The sequence below is a fragment of the Nerophis lumbriciformis genome, linkage group LG32 (genome assembly GCF_033978685.3).
Source record: "Nerophis lumbriciformis linkage group LG32, RoL_Nlum_v2.1, whole genome shotgun sequence".
Classification (NCBI taxonomy): domain Eukaryota; kingdom Metazoa; phylum Chordata; class Actinopteri; order Syngnathiformes; family Syngnathidae; genus Nerophis; species Nerophis lumbriciformis.
Window position 1 is genome coordinate 14,286,903 of NC_084579.2, and position 26,885 is coordinate 14,313,787.

At 38.3% G+C, this 26,885-nt stretch overlaps 1 protein-coding gene across 2 annotated transcripts in view; it reads left to right on the forward strand.

The window, feature by feature from the left end:
• rgs3a (regulator of G protein signaling 3a) overlaps positions 1 to 26,885 on the forward strand; it is a 336,515-nt gene that overhangs the window by 20,024 nt on the left and 289,606 nt on the right. For both annotated transcript variants that reach the window (XM_061927475.1, XM_061927478.2), the window contains one exon: positions 21,539 to 21,606. In XM_061927475.1, coding sequence (XP_061783459.1) covers positions 21,539 to 21,606 — 68 coding nt within the window. The remainder of the gene's footprint in view (positions 1 to 21,538; positions 21,607 to 26,885) is intronic.

The window sequence follows — 26,885 nt, forward strand, 5'->3', positions numbered from 1 at the left end:
ACAGCAGAGGATACAGCGAGGATCTTTGACAAATGTATTTGCACTAGGTCATATAGAAGAGGGTTTTTGCAATAGAACAACAAAAACAGCAGAGATCTCTTGTCATAGAGGATCTTTGACCCGTGTTTTGTTTAGTAGGTCCTGAAAACGGCAGTGCTCCTGTTGTATAAGATCTTTGACTAGGGTTTTTGTTGTAGATCAGAGTGTTCCTGTCATATAAAGGATCTTTGACTAGAGGTTTTGTAGTCGGTGCTAAAAAAGGCAGAGCGTTTTTGTGTTAAAAACATCAGCGCTACAGTCATATAAATGATCTTTGACTAGGTTTTTTTGCAGTAGGTCGTTAAAACATCAGAGGATACAGCGAGGATCTTTGACAAATGTATTTGCACTAGGTCATATAGAAGAGGGTTTTTGGAATAGAACCTCAAAAACAGCAGAGATCTCTTATCATAGAGGATCTTTGACCCGTGTTTTGTTTAGTAGGTCCTGAAAACTGCAGTGCTCCTGTTGTATAAGATCTTTGACTAGGGTTTTTGTTGTAGGTCAGTGTTGCTGTTATATAAAGGATCTTTGACTAGAGTTTTTGTAGTCGGTGCTAAAAAAAGCAGAGCGTTTTTGTTATTTAGAGAATCTTTGACTAGCTTTTTTGTGGTAGGTGTTAAAAACATCAGCGCTACAGTCATATAAATGATCTTTGACTAGCTTTTTTGCAGTAGGTCATTAAAACATCAGAGGATACAGCGAGGATCTTTGACAAATATTTTTGCATTAGGTCATATAGAAGAGGGTTTCTGCAATAGAACCTCAAAAACAGCAGAGCTCTCTTGTCATAGAGGATCTTTGACCCGTGTTTTGTTTAGTAGGTTCTGAAAACTGCAGTGCTCCTGTTGTATAAGATCTTTGAAAAGGGTTTTTGTTGTAGGTCAGAGTGTTTCTGTCATATAAAGGATCTTTGACTAGAGTTTTTGTAGTCGGTGCTAAAAAAAAGCAGGGCGTTTTTGTCATTTAGAGAATCTTTGACTAGCTTTTTTGTGGTAGGTGTTAAAAACATCAGCTCTCCAGTCATATACATGATCTTTGACTAGCTTTTTTGCAGTAGGTCGTTAAGAGATCAGAGGATACAGCGAAGATCTTTGACAAATGTTTTTGCAGTAGGTCATATAGAAGAGGGTTTTTGGAATGGAACCTCAAAAACAGCAGAGATCCTTTGTCATAGAGGATCTTTGACCCGTGTTTTGTTTAGTAGGTCCTGAAAACTGCATTGCTCCTGTTGTATTAGATCTTTGAATAGGGTTTTTGTTGTAGGTCAGAGTGTTCCTGTCATATAAAGGATCTTTAACGAGAGTTTTTGTAGTCTGTGCTAAAAACTTAAGCTCTCCAGTCATATACATGATCTTTGACTAGCTTTTTTGCAGTAGGTCCTTAAAACAGCAGAGGATACAGCGAGGATCTTTGACAAATGTATTTGCACTAGGTCATATAGAAGAGGGTTTTTGCAATAGAACAACAAAAACAGCAGAGATCTCTTGTCATAGAGGATCTTTGACCCGTGTTTTGTTTAGTAGGTCCTGAAAACTGCATTGCTCCTGTTGTATAAGATCTTTGACTAGGGTTTTTGTAGTTGGTCCTAAAAACGTATAGTCCTCTTGTCATATAGAGGATCTTTGACAAGCATTTTTGGAGTAGGTCCTTAAAACAGCAGAGGATACAGCGAGGATCTTTGACAAATGTATTTGCACTAGGTCATATAGAAGAGGGTTTTTGGAATAGAACCTCAAAAACAGCAGAGATCACTTGTCATAGAGGATCTTTGACCCGTGTTTTGTTTAGTCGGTCCCGAAAACTGCAGTGCTCCTGCAGTATAAGATCGTTGACTAGGGTTTTTGTTGTAGGTCAGAGTGTTCCTGTCATATAAACTAAGGATCTTTGACTAGAGTTTTTGTAGTCTGTGCTAAAAAAAGCAGAGCGTTTTTGTCATTTAAAGAATCTTTGACTAGCTTTTTTGCAGTAGGTCATTAAAACATCAGAGGATACAGCGAGGATCTTTGACAAATGTTTTTGCAGTAGGTCATATAGAAGAGAGTTTTTGCAATTGAACCTCAAAAACAGCAGAGCTCTCTTGTCATAGAGGATCTTTGACCCGTGTTTTGTTTAGTAGGTCCCGAAAACTGCAGTGCTCCTGTTGTATAAGATCTTTGACTAGGGTTTTTGTTGTAGGTCAAAGTGTTCCTGTCATATAAAGGATCTTTGACTAGAGTCGGTGCTAAAAAAAGCAGAGTGTTTTTGTCATTGAGAGAATCTTTGACTAGCTTTTTTGTGGTAGGTGTTAAAAACATCAGCGCTCCAGTCATTTAAAGGATCTTTGACTAGCTTTTTTGTAGTAGGTCGTTAAAGCAGCATATATATATATATATATATATATATATATATATATATATATATATATATATATATATATATATATATATATATATATATAATAAATACTTGACTTTCAGTGAATTCTAGCTATATATATATATAAATAAAAGTCAAGTATTTATTATATATATATAATAAATACTGAAAGTCAAGTATTTATTATATATATATATATATATATATATGCTGCTTTAACGACCTACTGCAAAGAAGCTAGTCAAAGATCCTTTAAATGACTGGAGCGCTGATGTTTTTAACACCTGCCACAAAAAAGCTAGTCAAAGATTCTCTCAATGACAAAAACACTCTGTTTTTTTTAGCACCGACTCTAGTCAAAGATCCTTTATATGACAGGAACACTTTGACCTACAACAAAAACCCTAGTCAAAGATCTTATACAACAGGAGCACTGCAGTTTTCAGGACCTACTATAATATATATATATATATAGCTAGAGTTCACTGAAAGTCAAGTATTTATTATATATATATATATATATATATATATATATATATATATATATATATATATATATATATATATATATATATGTAAATACTTGACTTTCAGTGAATTCTAGCTATATATGTATATATATATATATATATATATATATACATATATATATATATATATATATATATATATATATATATATATATATATATATATATATATATATATATATATATATATATATATAAATAAGAGAAATACTTGAATTTCAGTGTTCATTTATTTACACATACACACACACATAACACTCATCTACTCATTGTTGAGTTAAGGGTTGAATTGTCCATCCTTGTTCTATTCTCTGTCACTATTTTTCTAACCATGCTGAACACCCTCTCTGATGATGCATTCTGCTTCGTCTCCTTGTTGTGTGCGCAGTTGTGCACTGCACTCTCTAAAAGCCCTAGGTGTTATTGTCACATATACATGTACAGTAGATGACAGTATTGTCCTGTTTAAGAGTGTCACAACATTGCCGTTTACGGCAGACGAACTGCTTTACGGTAGAGGAAAACGTGACTGCTGTTGTGTGTTGTTGCCGCGCTGGGAGGACGTTAATGAAACTGCCTATCAATAAACCCACATAAGAAACCAAGAACTCGCCCTCGATCATTCTACAGTTATAACGTGGGGCAGGCACGCTGTTTATATTGTGGGAAAGCGGACATGAAAACAGGCTGTCGACACGTCACTCAGGTTCGCCTGAATTTCGGGAGATTTTCGAGAGAACATTTGTCCTAGGAGGTTTTCGGGAGAGGGTTGGCAAGTATGGGCACAGGATAGACTAAAACATATAGTTTAAAACAGAGGAAAAATATAAAAAAAATCAAATGAAAAAACTAAGTTAAAAACAGTCAGTCAGATAAAAGACAATACAAAAGTTCAAAAGTTAGAAACAGTTCAAAGTCTCATGCTGGGTTGAAAGCCAGTAGCCAGTGAGTAAAAGTGTTTTTTTTTTAAGACGGGTCTTAAAAGTAGCCAAAGCAGGGGCCTGTCTCACATGGAGAGGGGCAATCATTCCAGAGTTTGGGACCTGCAACAGGAAAGTCAACAAGAGGAGTATCCCACACTTCTACTGACCGATATGGGCATCGACATCAACATTATGATTTGCCTGAGAGGCTCGACAGGACAGATAAAAAAATATATATACATACTGTAGTTAAATAAATACATAGTTTGGGGACATCTGGTCGACAGGAACAGGCAAAAGTTAAGTCGGAGAAAATGTGGTCGTTTATAAATTATTCAATGGTTCTGAGCGGCAAATGAGTCACATACTGGTGCCGGTCCCTAAATCTTCTACATCATCGGGGACCAATGAGGATCTTTGACAAGCTATCGATCGTTTGCGCTAAAAGCAGAAGCAGAGCATTCCTATAGACTATGGGTGTCAAACTCTGGCCCGCGGGCCAAATTTGGCCCGCCTTGTAACTTCACTTGGCCCTTGAGGCGATAACAAATTAACACTAGAGCTGGCCCGCCGATTGTATACAGCGGCGGTGCCGCGGTAACACCGCATTCTCCGCTAATTCTCATACTTGCCAACCCTCCCGAGAGACTCCCAAATTTCAGTGCCCCTCCCGAAAATCGTCACGTCCGCTTTTCATCCAGTCCAACGAGTGTTGGCCCAGTCACGCACACACAAGTGAATGTAATGCATACATGATCAACAGCGATACTGGTTACACTGAGGGTGGCCGTATAAACAACTTTAACACTGTTAGAAATATACGCCACACTGTGAACCCACACCAAACAAGATTGACAAACACATTTCGGGAGAACATCCGCACCGTAACACAACATAAAAACACAACAGAACAAATACCCAGAATCCTTTGCAGCACTAACTCTTCCGGGACGCTACAAGGTGTGTGTGTGTGTGTGTTCAAGAAAAGATGGCAGGTATCTGGCTTGGGCACAGCAGATTAGATCAGTGTGTTACAAATAGAGCAGTTTAAAGTCCCGAATGGTTGGTTTATTCATTGTTATTTTATTTTCAAATTTATTAGCCTGTCAAAAAAGATAATGTTGATATTTACCTCAGAAGGCTGCAAATAGAAAAGAGGCATTCAATTTTTATTTAAATTGTGTTTGATATGCCATTGATATTTTTTAATTATTATTATTATTATTATTTGACACTCGATTTTGCATGTCACTATAAAGTTATATAAGCCTTGCTTGTTCAATATTCAATGCAAAACTTGTTTGGGTTCCTATTAAAAGGTTAATTTGTTCAACCTTGGCCCGCGGCTTTGTTCAGTTTTAAATTTTGGCCCACTCTGTATTTGAGTTTGACACCCCTGCAATAGACGATCTTTCCCGAGCTTATTTGTTGTAGGTCCTAAAAATAGCAGCAATTTCCTTGCCATCTACTGTAGGGGCTCATAAACTTATTTTTCTCTTCTTCGAAACAGTACAGCACGCATGAGGATTTTTGACAGGATAAACACATTTCTTATGTCTTTTAAGTGTGGCATAACTGTAGATGGACATTTTACACAAAACTATTTTGTTAATGAAGGAAAGCCTTATCTTTGTAAAAAAAAAATATCCCATTGCTGTATATAATAGTTCAGTGTTTTTCAACCACTGTGTCGGGGCACACTAGTGTGCCGTGAGATATTGCCTGGTGTGCCGTGGAACATGTATGCAACTTCACCTAACTGGTCCAAAAAAATATTTATTGCAAATCAATAATTATAATCTGCTAAAGTGCCATTGCTCAGTGTCTGTGCTGTCAGTAGGTGGCCACAGGTAGTTCATTGCTTTGTAAAAGTCGGAATGTGTAGGGTGAGACAAGGATGTTGTGATCCCAATATGCAGACCACAGCGGGAGGCAGCATGCAGGTAAACCGGTATGTAATGCTTTAAGGGGAACATTATCACAATTTCAGAAGGGTTAAAACCATTAAAAATCAGTTCCCAGTGGCTTATTTTATTTTTTGAAGTTTTTAAAACATTTTTTAACCATCACGCAATATCCCTAAAAAAATCTTCAAAGTGCCTGATTTTAACCATCGTTATATACACCCGTCCATTTTCCTGTGACGTCACATAGTGATGCCAAACATGGCGGAAAGAACAGCAAGTTATAGCGACATTAGCTCGGATTCAGACTCGGATTTCAGCGGCTTAAGCGATTCAACAGATTACGCATGTATTGAAACGGATGGTTGTAGTGTGGAGGCAGGTAGCGAAAACAAAATTGAAGAAGAAACTGAAGCTATTGAGCCATATCGGTTTGAACCGTATGCAAGCGAAACCGACGAAAACGACACGACAGCCGCGACACGGGAGAAAGCGAGGACGAATTCGGCGATCGCCTTCTAACCAACGATTGGTATGTGTTTGTTTGGCATTAAAGGAAACTAACAACTATGAACTAGGTTTACAGCATATGAAATACATTTGGCAACAACATGCACTTTGAGAGTGCAGACAGCCCAATTTTCGTCAATTAATATATTCTGTAGACATACCCTCATCCGCGCTCTTTTCCTGAAAGCTGATCTGTCCAGTTTTGGTGTTGATGTCAGCAGGCCAGGAAAGCTAGGGTCGATATTCTTCTCTTGATCATCTTCGGTGACATAAGGGACGGTGTGAGCTAAGACATCCAGGGGGTTTAGCTCGCTCGTCTGCGGGAACAAACTGCCGCCATTGCTTGCCGTGCTACCGAGGTCCTTTGTCCCTGAATTGCTCACACACTCCGGCAGATTCAATGGGGGTCTGGCGGAAGATTTCTTTGACTTTATCGTTGGAAATGCATCTGCTTTGAGTGTCGCAGGATATCCACACATTCTTGCCATCTCTGTCGTAGCATAGCTTTCGTCGGTAAAGTGTGCGGAACAAACGTCCAATTTCTTGCCACTTTCGCATCTTTGGGCCACTGGTGCAACTTGAATCCGTCCCTGTTCGTGTTGTTACACCCTCCAACAACACACCGACGAGGCATGATGTCTCCAAGGTACGGAAAACAGTCGAAAAAACGGAAAATAACAGAGCTGATTTGACTCGGTGTTTGAGAAAATGGCGGATTGCTTCCCGATGTGACGTCACGTTGTGACGTCATCGCTCCGAGAGCGAATAATAGAAAGGCGTTTGATTCGCCAAAATTCACCCATTTAGAGTTCGGAAATCGGTTAAAAAAATATATGGTCTTTTTTCTGCAACATCAAGGTATATATTGACGCTTACATAGGTCTGGTGATAATGTTCCCCTTTAAACCAAAAATTAACAAAATGGAAAGGAAAAGGCTATGGCTATGCAAAACGAAAGTAAACTGAACTGGCTATAAAGTAAACTGAAACAGAATGCTGGACGACAGCAAAAAGTACATCCGTACATGACAATCAATGTCCACACAAAGGATCGCAACAACGTAAATAGCCTTGCTTGCTAACACAAAGCAGGTGCGCGCGACAGCGCTCAAAGGAAGACATGAAACTGCAACAGGAAAACACCAACAAACTCAAAATAAGGCACGACGACCTGGTGGAGTTTCATTTTTTTAACGTTTCCTGCTGGTGCTATGCCTCCGGAGTTTTGAATGAAAAAAATGTGCCTTGCCTCAAAAAAGGTTGACAATCACTGTAATAGTTTACTCACTTTATGACAAAATATGAATCTTCTGATGCAACCCATGGCTAACGCTGCTCATCTGAACTAGGCTAATCTGTCTCATGCAACTTTAAAACCAGTTTTGAGCTCTGGTGGGTGGAAGTGGGACATGGACTGCTCGCCTGCCAGAGTTGTTTCACATGATTTGTTTAAGGCTTCTCGCTACATATTCAATAATGTTGTTAACTTCAGTATAAAATCGGTGACGTCTGGCCGCAGATTGGTTGTCATCCCATGCAGTGGTAATTGCTTGCTTTACTACTGTCCCATCTGATTCATATGCCACTGTGTTGTGTGTGTGCAGTGTGTGCAGTGGGGGGGTGCATGCACTTGAGTGTTGCCAGGCCAGCTGGCAGAATGTAGGCCATGGCACTGCTGGATGACGTGCACAAAACACGGAAATGATCAAAATCCCATTTAGTACTGTACTATAAACTCTGTGCCTGTGTGTGTCCATCCTGTCTCACTTTTGTAATCATTTTTCCAGTTAGTTCTCAGTCTACTTTGCGTCATTTTGACAATGTGAAGCTTGCCATAACACAATGATGATTTATAGTGTAAGCAGTTTATCCAGGGGGGATTCCATACTAAGACCCAGGCAGTTGTTTCCAAATATGGTCATAATGCTGCTTTTTGTCAGCTACACAACACAAATATATTTTTTAAGCATCTGTGGGAATATTTGCATCTTTGCAATATGGATATTTTAAAACCATCAGACCTGATTAAACGTAATTGTTTGTACATGACCTGACAATCTGTGTCGCCTCAAATGCAAATCAACCCTTGGTTATTATGTGTTCTGGTAATTGTACTTCAGACACACATACGAGTGGAGTGCTCCTTGTATTATAAATAATAAATAGCCCAGGTGTGTGATAAGGAATACTTTAATTGCTCAATGACAGCCTTTTCAAAAACTAAATATTATGCGTCGTTAGATGGGGATGTTGGGTACGCACTGTACATTTCAGCATCAATTTTGAGCATATCTTGTCAGGGGACAATACTACACAAATGTAACATAAAGCAGTTTGTATACAGCTTGTATAGTAGTATAGATTTACAAAACCCAAAACCAGTGACGATGGCACGTTGTGTAAATCGTAAATAAAAACAGAATACAATGATTTGCAAATCCTTTTCAACTTATATTCAATTGAATAGACTGCAAAGACAAGATACGTAACGTTTGAATTGGAAAACTTAATTTTTTGAAAATATTAGCTCATTTGGAATTTGATGCCTGCAACGTGTTTCAAAAAAGCTGGCACGAGTGGCAAAAAAGACTGAGAAAGTTGAGGAATGCTCATCAAACACTTATTTGGATCATCCCACAGATGAACAGGGTTCCATGATTGGGTATAAAAGCAGCTTCCATGAAATGCTCAGTCATTCACAAACAAGGATGGGGCGAGGGTCACCACTTTGTGAACAAATGCGTGAGCAAATTGTCGAAACAGTTTAAGAACAACATTTCTTAACGAGCTATTGCAAGGAATTTAGGGATTTCACCATCTACGGTCCGTAATATCATCAAAAGGTTCAGAGACTCTGGAGAAATCCCTGCACGTAAGCGATGATACTACGGACCTTCGATCCCCTCAGGCGGTACTGCATCAAAAAGCGACATCAGTGTGTAAAGGATATCACCACATGGGCTCAGGAACACTTCAGAAAACCACTGTCAGTAACTACAGTTCGTTGCTACATCTGTAAATGCAAGTTAAAACTCTACTATGCAAAGCAAAAGCCATTTATCAACAACACCCAGAAACGCTGCCGGCTTTGCTGGGCCCGAGCCCATCTAAGATGGACTGATGCAAAGTGGAAAAGTGTTCTGTGGTCTGACGAGTCCACATTTCTAATTGTTTTTGGAAACTGTGGATGTTGTGTCTTCTGAAACAAAGAGGAAAAGAACCATCCGGATTGCTATAGGCGCAAAGTTCAAAATACAGCATCTGTGATGGTATGGGGGTGTATTAGTGCCCAAGGCATAGGTAACTTACACATCTGTGAAGGCACCATTAATGCTGAAAGGTACAAACAGGTTTTGGAGCAACATATGTTGCCATCCAAGCAACGTTATCATGGACGCCCCTGCTTATTTCAGCAAGACAATGCCAAGCCACGTGTTACAACAGCGTGGCTTCATAGTAAAAGAGTGCGGGTACTAGACTGGCCTGCCTGTAGTCCAGACCTGTCTCCCATTGAAAATGTGTGGTGAAATATGAAGCCTAAAATACCGCAACGGAGACTCTGGACTGTTGAACAACTTAAGCTGTACATCAAGCAAGAATGGGAAATAATTCCACCTGAAAAGCTTCAAAAAATTGGTCTCCTCTGTTCCCAAACGTTTACTGAGTGTTGTTAAAAGGAAAGGCCATGTAACACAGTGGTAAAAATGCCCCTGTGACAACTTTTTTGCAATGTGTTGCTGCCATTAAAATTCTAAGTTAATGATTATTTGCCAAAAAAAAAAAAAAAATTCTCAGTTCGAACATTAAATATATTGTCTTTGCAGTTTATTCAATTGAATATAAGTTAAAAAGGTCACTCATTATTGATGCTTTAAATTGGTTACAATCATGGCAAAGTGGACATGAAGTGAGCGAACATGGGCGCTGGCGTTGGATGAAGTCGTTATTTGGTCTGCTGGATTTGTCTGAACTAAAACAGAATATTCAACCATGAGATGCAAAAGACAGGTGTTTTTTTTCAGGAAAATATGATTTTACCCTCCTTTTAAAGGCCTACTGAAATGGGATTTTCTTATTTAAACGGGGATAGCAGGTCCATTCTATGTGTCATACTTGATCATTTCGCGATATTGCCATATTTTTGCTGAAAGGATTTAGTAGAGAACATCGACGATAAAGTTCGCAACTTTTAATCGCTGATAAAAAAGCCTTGCCTGTACCGGAAGTAGCAGACGATATGCGCGTGACGTCACAGGTTGTGGAGCTCCTCACATCCGCACATTGTTTACAATCATGGCCACCAGCAGCGAGAGCGATTCGGACCGAGAAAGCGACGATTTCCCCATTAATTTGAGCGAGGATGAAAGATTTGTGGATGAGGAAAGTGAGAGTGAAGGACTAGAGGGCAGTGGGAGCGATTCAGATAGGGAAGATGCTGTGAGGCGGGTGTGACCTGATATTCAGCTGGGAATGACTAAAACAGTAAATAAACACAAGACATATATATACTCTATTAGCCACAACACAACCAGGCTTATATTTAATATGCCACAAATTAATCCCGCATAACAAACACCTCCCCCCTCCCGTCCATATAACCCGCCAATACAACTCAAACACCAGCACAACACACTCAATCCCACAGCCCAAAGTACCGTTCACCTCCCCAATGTTCATACAGCACATATATTTCCCCAATGTCCCCAAAGTTACGTACGTGACATGCACATAGCGGCACGCACGTACGGGCAAGCGATCAAATGTTTGGATGCCGCAGCTGCATGCGTACTCACGGTACCGTGTCTGCGTATCCAACTCAAAGTCCTCCTGGTAAGAGTCTCTGTTGTCCCAGTTCTCCACAGGCCAATGGTAAAGCTTGACTGTCATCTTTCGGGAATGTAAACAATGAAACACCGGCTGTGTTATCCGGCACAACAGTCAAGGGGTGCATTCTACGGCGGGGGTGCCTTTTCTGGCACAACACCTGCCGCAATACACCGCTTCCCACCTACAGCTTTCTTCTTTGCTGTCTCCATTGTTCATTGAACAAATTGCAAAAGATTCACCAACACAGATGTCCAGAATACTGTGGAATTTTGCGATGAAAACAGACGACTTAATAGCTGGCCACCATGCTGTCCCAAAATGTCCTCTACAATCCGTGACGTCACGCGCAGGCGTCATCATACCGAGGCGTTTTCAGCAGGATATTTCGCGCAAAATTTAAAATTGCACTTTAGTAAGCTAACCCGGCCGTATTGGCATGTGTTGCAATGTTAAGATTTCATCATTGATATATAAACTATCAGACTGCGTGGTCGGTAGTAGTGGGTTTCAGTAGGTCTTTAAAAAATGGGGCTATCTATGTTTTGGTACTCACAGCTCAATTTGGCGGCAATGGCGTTTATAATTTTTTAACTCTTCAAATATGTATATTTTAATTTCATAAGAAATAAATGTTTAATGACCAGCCATCCATCCGTCCATCCATCTTCTTCCGATTACCTGAGGTCTGGTCGCAGGGGCAGAAGCCTAAGCAAAGAAGCCCAGACGTCCTTCTCGCCAGCCACTTTGTCCAGCTCCTTCCGGGGGATCCCGAGGCGTTTCCCAGGCCATCCGGGAGACATAGCCTCCCCAATGTCTCCTAGGTCTTCCCCGTGTATTTTAGTACCGGTACCGGTACAAAAATGTATTTCGAAACTTTTCTAAATAAGGGGGACTACAAAGGCTTTATTCTAACAAAAAATCTTACGGTACAATAAACATATGTTTATACCAAAGACTATAAAAATGGGACCGATTACCTCCCTGCTTAGCACTCAGCATCAAGGGTTGGAATTGGGGGTTGAATCCCCAAAAATTATTCCCGGGCGCGGCCACCGCTGCTGCTCACTGCTCCCCTCACCTCCCAGGGGGTGATCAAGGGTGATGGGTCAAATGCAGAGAATAATTTTGCCACACCATATTGTAGGTGTTTATTACCCTTTGCATTCAAATTTTGCTGTTTTTTTGGTTGTAAAAGTTGTCTATCGAGGAGCGATGTTCATATATTGTTAATATTCAGTGTTTTATTGTTCATAGGTAATATTGTAAATCCCACTTTCTTTATTTTCATGTACATTATATAAATGTAAAATTCCATAACTTTTTTTTTAGGTGGTCTATCACAACGTTTTTAGAACTCTATCGGACATTGTGAATTTTGGTATTAGTGTTCCTGGAAAAAAAAGGGACCCAAACACACATACTGTACAGCTAAATGTGTACATATCATTTATACACACATACACCTTGGCCCCCCCAGACACATTTTTTTCTCTCAATGTGGCCCCCGAGCCAAAATATTTGCCCAGCTCTGGCTTAACCTCTAAAGGCCCAAGCTGTTTGTTTACATGCTTTTTTTTAATTTCTCTTTGCTATTTGGGCTTATTGGACCCTAATTAGAATAAAAACTAAAAATCATCTTTTGACATGATGTACTTAGTCCATAAGTACACAAACGTGTACTTCATGTGTAGTGACAGGTTAATTTTTATTTTTACACTTTTTTTCCCCTCCAAATTCCATTGTATGTTATACTCTTCTGACACCACCAGATGGCAGTATAAGTGTCCACATAAGCGGCCATAAGACCCCAATTCAGTAGTGTACACCATTTTGGAAATAAGAGCTAAAAGGTGCTGTCCACGCATGTGGCCACTAAGGCCTTTAGAGGTTTTAAAGACACGATCAATCCTCAAATAATTCCGTCCAAACGACAGAATCTGGGCTTTTGATTTCTAGTTTGTCATGTTTCTCGTGTCACTGACTAACTATACTTTTCAGGCATCTTTTTTTTTTTTTTACCCTGAAGTCCTTTTTAATCATCTGAAATCGGGAGCAAGCGTGACACAGCTGACAGGTCGCTCCCTTGGCTGTCTCGGCTCGTTCAAAAACAGCAGCTGCAAGTGAAATGTGTCAAATGCGGTCCGGCCGCATCTTGGAAGCCCTGGAGTCATGACGATGTTTAACGTGGGCATCGTGCGATAAATGAGTCAGTAGTGCAGTGCAGGGCAAAGGAAACATTTTTGAGTTTTCATTTCTAGCGTTGGTTTGATAAGTCAGTCATGAGCGGATTGTTGAAGCATAATATATATATATATATATATATTTTTTTTTTTTTTTTGATTATAGTATGTATGTGCCCTATTTTGCATGGCATAAGTGGCCAGGTGGTTCGGTAAATGAATAATGCAAGAGCTACAGTAAGCTTTTTTTCTTCTGCAAAATGTGTAGTGGTCATTTTTTTTAAGCATGCAAACATGAACAACAGCAGCTGGGAATATTTATGAATTTATTCCTTTTTAATTTTTTTTTTAGCCAGCTGTCATACTGGCTTTACTGTTGCCCGTTTATGGAATGTTATTGTTTACCACTGTATGTGTGATTTTTAACATGTTTTTTAATAGATATGAATATTGGATATTAATATCTATATATATATTAGCAAAAAAGAAAAAGAAAAAAAGTCTGATACCCAAATGTCCTTGAGGTGGTCGGGGGTGGGCGGGTCCGGGGGGCGTCGGGGTTAAGGGGGTGGAGTATATTTATAGCTAGAATTCACTGAAATTCAAGTATTTCTTATATATATATATATATAAATAAAATAAATACTTGACTTTCAGTGAATTCTAGCTATATATATATATCTATATCTATATATATATATATATATATATAGCTAGAATTCACTGAAAGTCAAGTATTTCTTATATATATATAAATTAAATAAATACTTGACTTTCAGTGAATTCTAGCTATATATATATGTATTTTATTATATATATATATATATATATATATATATATGTATATATACTGTATATATATATATATATATATATATATATATATATATATATATATATATATATATATATACATATATACATAGCTAGAATTCACTGAAAGTCAAGTATTTATTTTATTTATATATATATAAGAAATACTTGAATTTCAGTAAATTCTAGCTATAAATATACTCCACCCCATACATATGTATTTTATTATATATATATATATATATATACATACTGTATAATATATATATATACATATATATATATATATATATATATATATATATATATACATACTGTATAATATATATATATACATACTGTATAATATATATATATATATATATATATATATATATATATACTGTATAATATATATATATATATATATATATATATTATACAGTATATATATATATATACTGTATAATATATATATATATATAAATATATATATTTATATATATATATATATATATATATATATATATATATATATATATATATATATATATATATATATATATATATATATATATATATAAAATAAATACTTGAATTTCAGTGTTCATTTATTTACACATATACAACACACAACACTCCTCTCTACTCATTGTTGTATTTGAAAGTGCAATGCTTTGCAGCCAGTAGCACAGCCTTTGAAGGAGCATAGGTATGGGCAGTGTAATATTCTGGGTTGGAGTCAATAACCAGGCGAAGTGATGAAGTTACGTCTCTTTACTTACTTACTTCGTTGTCCGGCTGAAAATCGGGAGAAATTCGGGAGATTGTTTGTCCTGGAAGATTTTCGGGAGAGGCATTGAAATTCGGGAGTCTTCCGGAAAATTCGGGAGGGTTGGCAAGTATACTTCCAATAAGCAAAACAAGGTTGGTCTTCATGTATTTTAGTGAAGTTATTTACAAAAGATGAACATGGTACGCTATAAGCTAATAGCAGGTACACAACAGCTAAGCACACATTAGCAAATAAGCTAGATTAACGCAATCAGTGTCATTAGTTGAACAATATTGCAGTCAAAACACCACATGTCAATGTAAACAAGTTGCAAATAATAACTTGCATATTACTTATAGATACAAAGTCTCCAAGGCTGAGGCGTATTAGAAAATCTCGAGTAACAAACGTGTTCGCATAATTCAATTTACCGCGTCCTGAGCTTAACGCAATTCATTTTTTTGACCACTAGGTGTCGCCAAAAACTACCACCCCACTTCAATTTAAAGGCAACCTAAGTCCATTCTCGAGGGTTAATCATAAATATGTTAGTGTTTTTAATACTTACCATTACAGTTATTTCACATGATCAAGACATCTTTTTTTTTTAAATTCCACACTACAAAATAATGAAAGTATGTACGATTCGAGCTGATGTATCAGTATCGGCTAATACAATAAAATCAAATATTAGCATATAGCATGACCAAACAACAGAAACATAGATAAAATAAAAAATAAATAAAAGTAATAATGGAATATTACAGAGATAGTACTTGAACGCATGTTTATTATATGCACAGAAAGGGCGTATAATGGAGTTGGGTGTTTTTTTATGTTTTAAAAGTGTGATTAATCTGATAAAAAAATAATCGCCCTATTGGCAACTGAAGGTCCCTGCATTAATCATTAATTCATTTAAGGCCCAAGCTGTTTGTTTACATGCTTTTTTTTAATTTCTCTTTGCTATTTGGGCTTATTGGACCCTAATTAGAATAAAAACTAAGAATCATCTTTTTATATGATGTACTTAGTCCATATGTACACAAACGTGTACTTCATGTTTAGTGACATGTAATTCTTATTTTTACACCTTTTTTCCCCAAAACTGACACCACCAGATGACAGTGTAAGTGTCCACATAAGCGGCCATAAGACCCCTTCTATTCAGTCGTGTACACATTTTGGAAATAAGAGCTAAAAGGTGCTGTCCACGCATGTGGCCACTAAGCAAAAAAAAAAAGAGTTTAAAACATTTTTTTTAATTTGTGGTTTCTTCTTCTTTTTTGTATATTGTAGCGTCCCGGAAAATTAAGTGCTGCAAGGGGTTCTGGGTATTTGTTCTGTTGTGTTTATGTTGTGTTACGGTGCGGATGTTCTCCCGAAATGTGTTTGTCATTCTAGTTTGGTGTGGGTTCACAATGTGGCGCATATTTGTAACAGTGTTAAAGTTGTTTATACGGCCACCCTCAGTGTGACCTGTATGGCTGTTGACCAATTATGCTTTGCATTCACTTGTGTGTGTGAAAAGCCATAGATATTATGTGACTGGGCCGGCACGCAAAGGCAGTGCCTTTAAGGTTCATTGGCGCTCTGTACTTCTCCCTACGTCCGTGTACCACTCCGTACAGCGACGTTTTAAAAAGTCATACGTTTTACTTTTTGAAACCGATACCGATAATTTCCGATATTACATTTTAAAGCATTTATCGGCCGATAATATCGGCAGTCCGATATTATCGGACATCTCTACTTAATACCAATGCAAAATTGATAAAATGTCATACAATCGACAACATTCCTACAGAGTTGAGCTTTTAAAGCGGTCAAGTGGTACAAGGCTCTGCTCTATCCATTAAGTGTTTGTTTGTTTATGGGTGACGGGGTGGAGGGAGGGGGGGGATGACAAAATAACAAGTGGAAATGTGGTCTCGAATCGAGTGAAGGACTTTTTCATTCTGGCCCACAGCCAGCAAGTCTTTACTTTCTGCATGTCTTTAGTTCCTTTCTTTGTTTTTCTTCTTTTGCCTTTCTCTAATCTTCAGCCTTCTCTCTCCTGTGTATACTTTTCCCACTGGCCGCTGCCTTCATCATTTATTACTGCTGTTTTTTCTATGTCAGTCATGCTTCCAGCTGCTTCCATGCCATCATGCCTGATGTCCTGAGCAGACAAAAGGCGGCTGTCCTGGGCCTGACGCCAGCCAGGTTACCCCCACTCTTTTTCCCTGCTGGACCCCTGAAGTTTTTTTTTTTTTGATTCACTCTGAGAAGGAATCTTTTTGTTGTTATTGTTTGATCTTTAGTTTTTTCCATGGTAACCGGCAACTTAGAAACTGGGGTCAACACAAAACGTGGAGGACAAGACAGTATAGATATACTGTACATACTATAGTGCTTATTAAGTAAACATGATGCTACAAGAAGATAAGAACCTACAAAACCCAAAACCAGTGAAGTTGGCACTTTGTGTAATTCTTAAATAAAATCAGAATACAATGATTTGCAAATCCTTTTCAACTTATATTCAATTGAATAGACTGCAAAGACAATATATTTAATGTTCGAACTGAGAAACAACATTTTTTTTTTTTCCAAATAATTATTAACTTAGAATTTAATGGCAGCAACACATTGCAGAAAAGTTTGCACATGTTCATTTTTACCACTGTGTTACATGGCCTTTCCTTTTAACAACACTCAGTAAACGTTTGGGAACTGAGGAGACCAATTTTTGAAGCTTTTCCGGTGGAATTCTTTCCCATTCTTGCTTGATTTACAGCTTAAGTTGTTCAACAGTCCGGGGTCTCCGTTGTAGTATTTTATTCTTCATAATATGCCACACATTTTCAATGTGGGAGACAGGTCTGGACTACAGACTGGCCAATCTAGTACCCGCACTCTTTTACTATGAAGCCACACTGTTGTAACACATGGCTTGGCATTGTCTTGCTGAAATAAGCAGGGGCGTCCATGATAACGTTGCTTGGATGGCAACATATGTTGCTCCAAAACCTGTATGTACCTTTCAGCATTAATGGTGCCTTCACAGATGTGTAAGTTACCCATGCCTTGGGCACTAATACACCCCCATACCATCACAGATGCTGGCTTTTGAACTTTGCGCCTATAACAATCCGGATGGTTCTTTTCCTCTTTGTTCGGGGAGGACACGACATCCACAGTTTCCAAAAACAATTTGAAATGTAGACTAGTTAGACCACAGAACACTTTTCTACTTTGCATCGGGCCCAGCAAAGCTGGCTGCGTTTCTGGGTGTTGTTGATAACTAGCTTTTGCTTTGCATAGTAGAGTTTTAACTTGGACTTACAGATGTAACGACGAACTGTAGTTACTGACAGTGGTTTTCTGAAGTGTTCCTGAGCCCATGTGGTGATATCCTTTACACACTGATCTCAGTTTTTGATGTAGTACCGCCTGAGGGAACTAAGTCCACGGGCATTCAGTGTTACGTGCAGTGATTTGTCCAGATTCTCTGAACCTTTTGATGATATTACGGACCGTAGATGGTGAAATCCCTAAATTCCTTGCAATAGCTCGTTGAGAAATGTTTCTTAAACTGTTCGACAATTTGCTCACGCATTTGTTCACAAAGTGCTGACCCTCGCCGCATCCTTGTTTGTGAATGACTGAGCATTTCATGGAAGCTGCTTTTATACCCAATCTGTTCCCAATTAGCCTGTTCACCTGTGGGATGTTCCAAATAAGTGTTTGATGAGCATTCCTCAACTTTCTCAGTCTTTTTTGCCACTTGTGCCAGCTTTTTTTAAACATGTTGCAGGCATCAAGTTTTTTTCAGTTTGAACATTAAGTATCTTGTTGTTGCAGTCTATTCGATTGAATATATGTTGAATAGGATTTACAAATCATTGTAAATCTTTTTTTTATTTACGAGTTACACAATGCGCCAACTTCACTGGTTTTGGGTTTTTTAATACAGAGTTACCTCCAAAGTCAAACGTGACCATGATTGACAGGATTGCGTGTCCTTTTTGGTTTTTCTTTTTTAGTGCTTTGGTGTTTAACACAAAGGTGTAGCAGTGATAGAGAAAATAAGAAAAAGTGAACAAAATATGGAACATATATATTTGTTTTTGTTACTTTTTTCATCTAAATATTTTAAAGCATTTCTGTATAGCAGTTAAAACACACTCACTCAAGCTGTACAAAAAAATACAAATACTCTCCTTTTGTAGTGTTGTTATATTTGTTCAATTTAATGCAGCAATTAATCATCCAAAAAATATATATATACTCAATAATTAACTATACTATCATACTATACTTCATGACTATTATGATGTATTTACACTAGTTAATTTATAATTGAATGTATTTATAACATTAAATATATTATAAAATGGTTTTCTTAATGAATGTGTAAATACAAATCCTTCCTATTTTTAATCATATTTTAATCCAACAATGTATTTATTCTATAAATCAACATTTATTTATTTGCTAATGAAAATGTGTTTATAATATTTTATAGAATTTATTCATGGAACATTGATACATTTTTAAAAGTTTTTTTAATACAGGTGCAAATAAACAAAAATTCCTTCTCTAATCTATTTATAATTTTGAATTATTCACAATACAAAATTGTAAAATGGTAATTTATTTTCCTAAGCAAGGTACAATTAATTATTCCTATAGTTTATATATCATTACATTTATTTATAAAACCATTTCATATTCATAAACATTCATGATTTATTGCATGTTCTTGAAATATATAAAAAATATGAAAATGTTTTTCTTACTGAAAGTGCCAAAAACAATCATTCCTATTGTTATTCATAAATACATTTATTCATAATATAATTGTATGCATCTTATAAACATTTTATTTATTTTCCTAATGAAACTAATTATTCTAGTTTATTATTTAATGTATTTATAATACAATTGCATATGTATTATCATACATGAACGAATGTATTCTTCATGTCTGTGTGATCATGTTTTGTTTTAGTCATGTTCGGTTTTGTTTTTGGACTTTTTGTGCACTTTTGTTTGTTTTGTCACCATAGCAACCATTAGTTTCACCTGGTTCACATCCCCATGTCACGCACCTGTCTCACGTTTTCACATTTTGCGTCACGCACCTGCTGTCACTAATCATGTCACTATTATTTAAGCTCCCAGTTGCCAGGCTGTCTTCCTGGCGACATCACCCTCTACACACCCTTGTTATTCATGCCATGCCACAGTAAGTGTTTTTGTTTCGTGTTCTTAGTTTATTGCCTTTGTGCTAGTCCTTTGTTTTCATAGCCAAGTTTTTTTTTACCTCCGCTGTGAGCGCGTTTTTTGATTCCTTTTTTTGAGTGTTAACAATAATTATGTATTTACCTTCACGCCATGTCCAGTCCAGCTTTACTTGCATCTCGGGAAAACAAACACACCATAGTCCAAGTCTTGACAGTATTTCATTATTGGAAACACCAAAACATTCCTTCCTATAATTTGTTCATCCATTCCATCCATTTTCTACCGCTAATTTGTTCATAATTACATTTATTATATTATTGGAAACACCAAAACATTCCTTCCTATAATTTGTTCATTATTACATTCATTATCATTTAATACAATTATGTACATCTTAAGAAACATTAATTAATTCATTTTCCTAGGTAAATTACAAATATATTTTTTATATAAAATGTATTTATAATACAATGTCATATATATTATACAGAATTGAATTAATTTCTTATTGAAAGCACCATTATTATTTCTTCCTATAATATATTTATAATTTAAGTTATTTTAATACAATTTAATATAAAATATATGAGAAAATAAAAAGTATTTCTTTATGAAAGTGCAAGTGAAAATGATTTCAATTTAATTGATCCATAACATTTTATGTATATTACAAAACATTATGTATTTAATGCATTCATTAATGTAATTGTTATTTATAATTTACTTATAATACATGTTTTATAAATGCTAAAAAAAGAACTAATGCAACTATAAATCCTCTCAGTGCCTGTGCAGGTGTTTCATCATAACGTGAATAATATATGATTAGAAGGGGCCTGGCATTGCAGGCAAGATGGTTTTGAGTTGACTTTTCAGGGAATGAACTTTTGGAGAAGATCCAAAGTGATTAGATGAGCTGTAAATATGGAGGAATAGGAATTGGGGGGTGATGGGGGGGGGGGAGAAAATCCACATTGTGTCACCCCGCGTGCTGAATGCTGCCTTTCTGAGCCATAGTTGAAAAAGGACACTGAGGCGGGAGTCCCTGTAACCATGGCGACCCTCCCTGGAGCCCGGTGACGGGCGGATAATAGAGAGAGAGAGGAGTTCCTTTTCTCTTCTTTTTCCCTCCTCCTCCTCCTCCTCCTCTTCCCTCTCACTTGTTCTCCCTTGCACTCCTCCTCTCTTGGGCACTTTTGTGATATCCTTGCATCTTGTGGGATTTTACCAAACGCCTGTGTTTTTTTTTTCTTCTTTCTTCTTCTTCATAAGTGTGCTCTGAAGTTCAAACCCCAGTCCATGCGACACCATCCCAGCCATTGCTCACCGTAATTACTCGATCTGAGGGACTTTTATGGGCTCTCAGAACTACTTTTGGACTTTTGCCTCCATCCAGAAGGGTGTTTTGTGGCTGCGATGTGCTCCAAAGGAACAGTGTCAGCCCGAGATTCTTTTGTCTACATTTCAGAGGCTGTGCTGTCAAACCATGGTGCTGCTCCTGAGACCAACCGCCCTGAGAATATGCAATGCTTAACGGTGAGTACCGGACATTTTTATTACTTCATCCATTGCCTTCTTTTCCGGTTGTTCGCATCATGCTCTTGATGAGACAGACAACCCCGTGATACTTCCCCATGCTCAACAAACTCATCATGCATAAACACGCCCTCCCTCAAGTTATCAACTGCGTGAGTTCCGTGTTGCACGTTTCCAGCAACCATGGCAACTAATCGAATTTGGTCTTGGAGGCTTGAACACTGGGGGGAATGGAGCAATAAAAAAATGAAAATAAAGAAAAACGGGTGCCGATGCTTGAGTGATGACATACCGTATTTTCCGCACCGGATTATAAGGCTCACCTTCAATGAATGGCCTATTTTAAAACTTTGTTCATATACAAACCCCGTTTCCATATGAGTTGGGAAATTGTGTTGGATGTAAATATAAACGGAATACATCCATCCATCCATCTTCTTCCGCTTATCCGAGGTCGGGTCGCGGGGGCAGCAGCCTAAGCAGGGAAGCCCAGACTTCCCTCTCCCCAGCCACTTCGTCCAGCTCTTCCTGTGGGACCCCGAGGCGTTCCAAAGTCAGCCGGGAGACATAGTCTTCCCAACGTGTCCTGGGTCTTCCCCGCGGCCTCCTACCGGTCGGACGTGCCCTAAACACCTCCTCTCGATGTGGAGGAGCAGCGACTTTACTTTGAGCTCCCCCCGGATGGCAGAGCTTCTCACCCTATCTCTAAGGGAGAGCCCCGCCACCCGGCGGAGGAAACTCATTTCGGCCGCTTGTACCCGTGATCTTGTCCTTTCGGTCATAACCCAAAGCTCATGACCATAGGTGAGGATGGGAACGTAGATGGACCGGTAAATTGAGAGCTTTGCCTTCCGGCTCAGCTCCTTCTTCACCACAACGGATCGATACAGCGTCCGCATTACTGAAGACGCCGCACCGATCCGCCTGTCGATCTCACGATCCACTCTTCCCTCACTCGTGAACAAGACTCCGAGGTACTTGAACTCCTCCACTTGGGGCAAGATCTCCTCCCCAACCCGGAGATGGCACTCCACCCTTTTCCGGGCGAGAACCATGGACTCGGACATGGAGGTGCTGATTCGGAAACGGAATACAATGATTTCACAGATGTGTAAGTTACCCATGCTTTGGGCACTAATGCACCCCCATACCATCACAGATGCTGGCATTTGAATTTTGCGTCGATAACAGTCTGGATGGTTCGCCTCCCCTTTGGTCCGGATGACACTATGTCGAATATTTCCAAAAACAATTTGAAATGTGGACTCGTCAGACCACAGAACACTTTTTATATATATATATATATATATATATATATATATATATATATATATCCATCCATCCATCCATCCATTTTCTACCGCTTATTCCCTTTGGGGTCGCGGGGGGCGCTGGAGCCTATCTCAGCTACAATCGGGCGGAAGGCGGGGTACACCCTGGACAAGTCGCCATCTCATCGCAGGGCCAACACAGATATATATATATATATATATATATATATATATATATATATATATATATATATATATATATATATATATATATATATATATATATATATATATATATATAAAGGTTTATTTGAAATAGGGACAGATACAAAAACAGACATCTGAAACAGTTATCCAATGTATGCATCATAGTGTTTGTAGCCAAAGCTAATTTACAACACTTGTCCCCAACAACAACAACAACAACACGGATCCAACATGATTAAATAGGAAAATAAAAAATAGAATAATGGCAAAGATGAGTCGATAATAATGATAATAGAAATAATACAGACAAAGCAGTGACGTGCAGTCACTAGAGGCAGGTGAGGCGGGGCCTCACCTGCCATCATGGAAAGAAAAAAAATGTAAAAAGAAAAAAAAATATATTAAATTGTTAAATGTATCCAGTGATTATACTATAAAGTTATTTTCCATTTAACTTCACCAGTTTTAGATTATTTTTATTCAAAATCGCTGAATTTTCACATTTGCCGTTCAAATACTGAGAAGAGACGGTGCGGTGAACAGCAGCCAGTTGAGGCACGTCACTCAGTGCCTCACCATGGATTGCGGACTCGGCTAACTGCTGGCCTGCTGTGCAGTGAGACCGTATTGCTATATGAACTATATTATACATTTCCATAGTTTAGTTAGCTGAGGTATATAATGTACAGTGTATTTTGTCAACAACTGTATGTGTGTAACGTATTTCTTGTGCTGAGCGATCATAAAACGGCTGCAAAAGACGCACTGGCTGAGGCTCGCAGTAATCCCGCCTACTGCACCCCCGCCGTAGAATGCAACCTCTGACGGGAGTGTTATATCAACTAAAGCCCACACTTAAACTTTCCACGTGCAAGATTGAATCTATTTAAAAAAGTTATTTCATAAGAAGCCAAAAAGTGCAAAAACAATAATATTCGTGTTGGAGGAGTTGTGAATGACTGCAGGGCCACAACATTAGGTACACCTGCAGACTGCAGGTGTACCTAATTCACAACTCCTCCAACACGAACATTATTGTTTTTGCACTTTTTGGCTTCTTATTAAGTAACTTTTGTAACCTATTTTTATGGGCTTTCCTCTTTGTGATGTTAAGTTCCTGTTATGCGCTGTTATACAGTATATGCCTTGAGCTCTTATTTTGAAGGCGCTAAGAGCGGAATTTTGACACGTTGGAGTGGAGCGGAAGTCTTTGAAAGAAGATAAATAAAGTGGTCGTCGTGTAAACTGGAGCCTCCGTGTTTGTTATTTTGTAGTTTCATACAGTATAGGCGACATTTATAAACCCTCGGTTACACTTTTTTAAATAGATTCAATCTTGCACGTGGAAAGTTGAAGTGAGGGCTTTAGTTGATATAACACTCCCGTCAGGGGGTTCATTAATCCAGCACAACAGCGGCACATTTATAAGTAAAGGTAAGACCATAATAAAGTTTTTTTATTAAATGTGCTTTTTTGTGTGCTACAGTTTGTATGTGTAAAGTTAAGTTAAAGTACCAATGATTGTCACACACACACTAGGTGTGGTGAAATTTGTCCTCTGCATTTGACCCATCCCCTTGTTCACCCCCTGGGAGGTGAGGGGAGCAGTGGGCAGCAGCGGCGCCGCACCCGGGAATGATTTTTGGTGATTTAACCCCCAATTCCAACCCTTGATGCTGAGTGCCAAGCAGGGAAGAATGCTGGTATGAGCTTTTAAACATAACCCGTTAACTGCTGCCAATCAAATGGTGAATAAGATACTCTTTAGGGTTCATATGTTTGTAAATCTGACTGTGATGAAGTCAGTGCCTCACCAGCCATCAACCTCACCGCACGTCACTGAGACAAAGTACAAACTAGATAAAAGCCAATAATAATAATAACACAAAGTGCAGACTAGATAAAAACCAATTAGTAAAAATTAGTAAAATCTAAACATGGGAACACGATTGTTGCTCAAATAGCCATAACTTTGTTTGTTTTTTGAAAGTGCAAGTGCAGGTATACTTTTCAAAGTGTCAGGTAAAGAGTTCCATAGTTGTGGTCCTATATATGTGAGTAATGTGGTGGTAGAGTGAATGTTACTTCCTTTACCTGCTTTGCACCAGCCAGTGTTGTTTATGCAGAAGATTTGTCATGAAAACATGCGCTTGTGGTCCTGCTTTGGATGCGTGCAGATTCTCTTTTGTGCACGTGTGGGTTCACGCCGGGTTCTTCCCACATTCCAGAGACAACCGTGGGATTTTGATTGGTTGATTGAATGGCATCCGATCCCGAGTGACACTCGCGTCTCTCGGTCCATGTCCGCTGTGAGAGAGGAGTTTCCATGTCAGGCAGTATTTGCAACGCCTAGTCCCTGAACATGGAGCACTACGCGGGTTTCAGTCCAGTACTGAACCCTTCTGAGTCACCGTAAAGTGAGCCAAACAAAGGCTACACTCCGCCATTGTAGCTTCACTGTGCCATTTACAGTACATACACACTCGATGCAGGCCAATCTCAGTCACAAGTGTAAAACGAAGTGAGCCGCTATAACGTCAGTCCGTCCATCCATTTTCTACAGGTTGTCCCTTTCGGGGTCGCACTCTTTGCAGGGAATTTTGCTCTGCCATAATGACCACTTCTTTTTCCACTACTCTATGATTTTTATTTACATTGAAAATTTGGCTTCACCCAAAATTAAGCGCCGAGACTGCACACGCCCCACTTGTCACCCCACCATACATATATATATATATATATATATATATATATATATACTGTATATGTGTATAAACATTTGGACACACCTTCTCATTCAATGGGTTTTCTTTATTTTCATGACTATTTACATTGTAGATTGTCACTGAAGGCATCAAAACTATGAATGAACACATGTGGAGTTATGTACTTAACAACAAAAGGTAAAATAACTGAAAACATGTTTTATATTCTATTTTCTTCAAAATAGCCACCCTTTGCTCTGATTACTGTTTTGCACACTCTTGGCATTCTCTCAATGAGCTTCAAGAGGTAGTCACCGGAAATAATAAATGATAAATGGGTTATACTTGTATAGCACTTTTCTACCTTCAAAGTACTCAAAGCGCTTTGACAGTATTACCACATTCACCCATTCACACACTGATGGCGGGAGCTGCCATGCAAGGCGCTAACCAGCAGCCATCAGGAGCAAGGGGTGAAGTGTCTTGCCCAAGGACACAACGGACGTGACTAGGATGGTAGAAGGTGGGGATTGAACCCCAGTAACCAGCAACACTCCGATTGCTGGCACGGCCACTCTACCAACTTCGCCATGGTTTTCACTTCACAGCTGTCATAGTTTTGATGATTTCAGTAACAATCTACAATGGAAATAGTCATGAAAATAAAACAAAACACATTGAAATGAGAAGGTTTGTCCAAACTTTTGGCATGTCCTGTATTTACACACACACACACACACACACACACACACACACACACACACACACACACACACACACACACACACACACACACACACACACACACACACACACACACACACACAATGTATGTATGTATCTATGTATCTATGTATATATCTATGTATATACAGTATATCTATATATCTATATACATACTTATTTGATTATTACAAAACATTACATTAATCATGTATATAGGCTGATTAATCATGACATTTATTTTGACTGTACATGCTCCTTAATCATAATCATTGATGGTTACGGTCAGTGATCAGGTCAATGCATACGTCAGTGCAAAGATGAGGGAGGAGACTCCGACTGTTTTGCTCAGTGGTAAATTTTGTTTAAAACA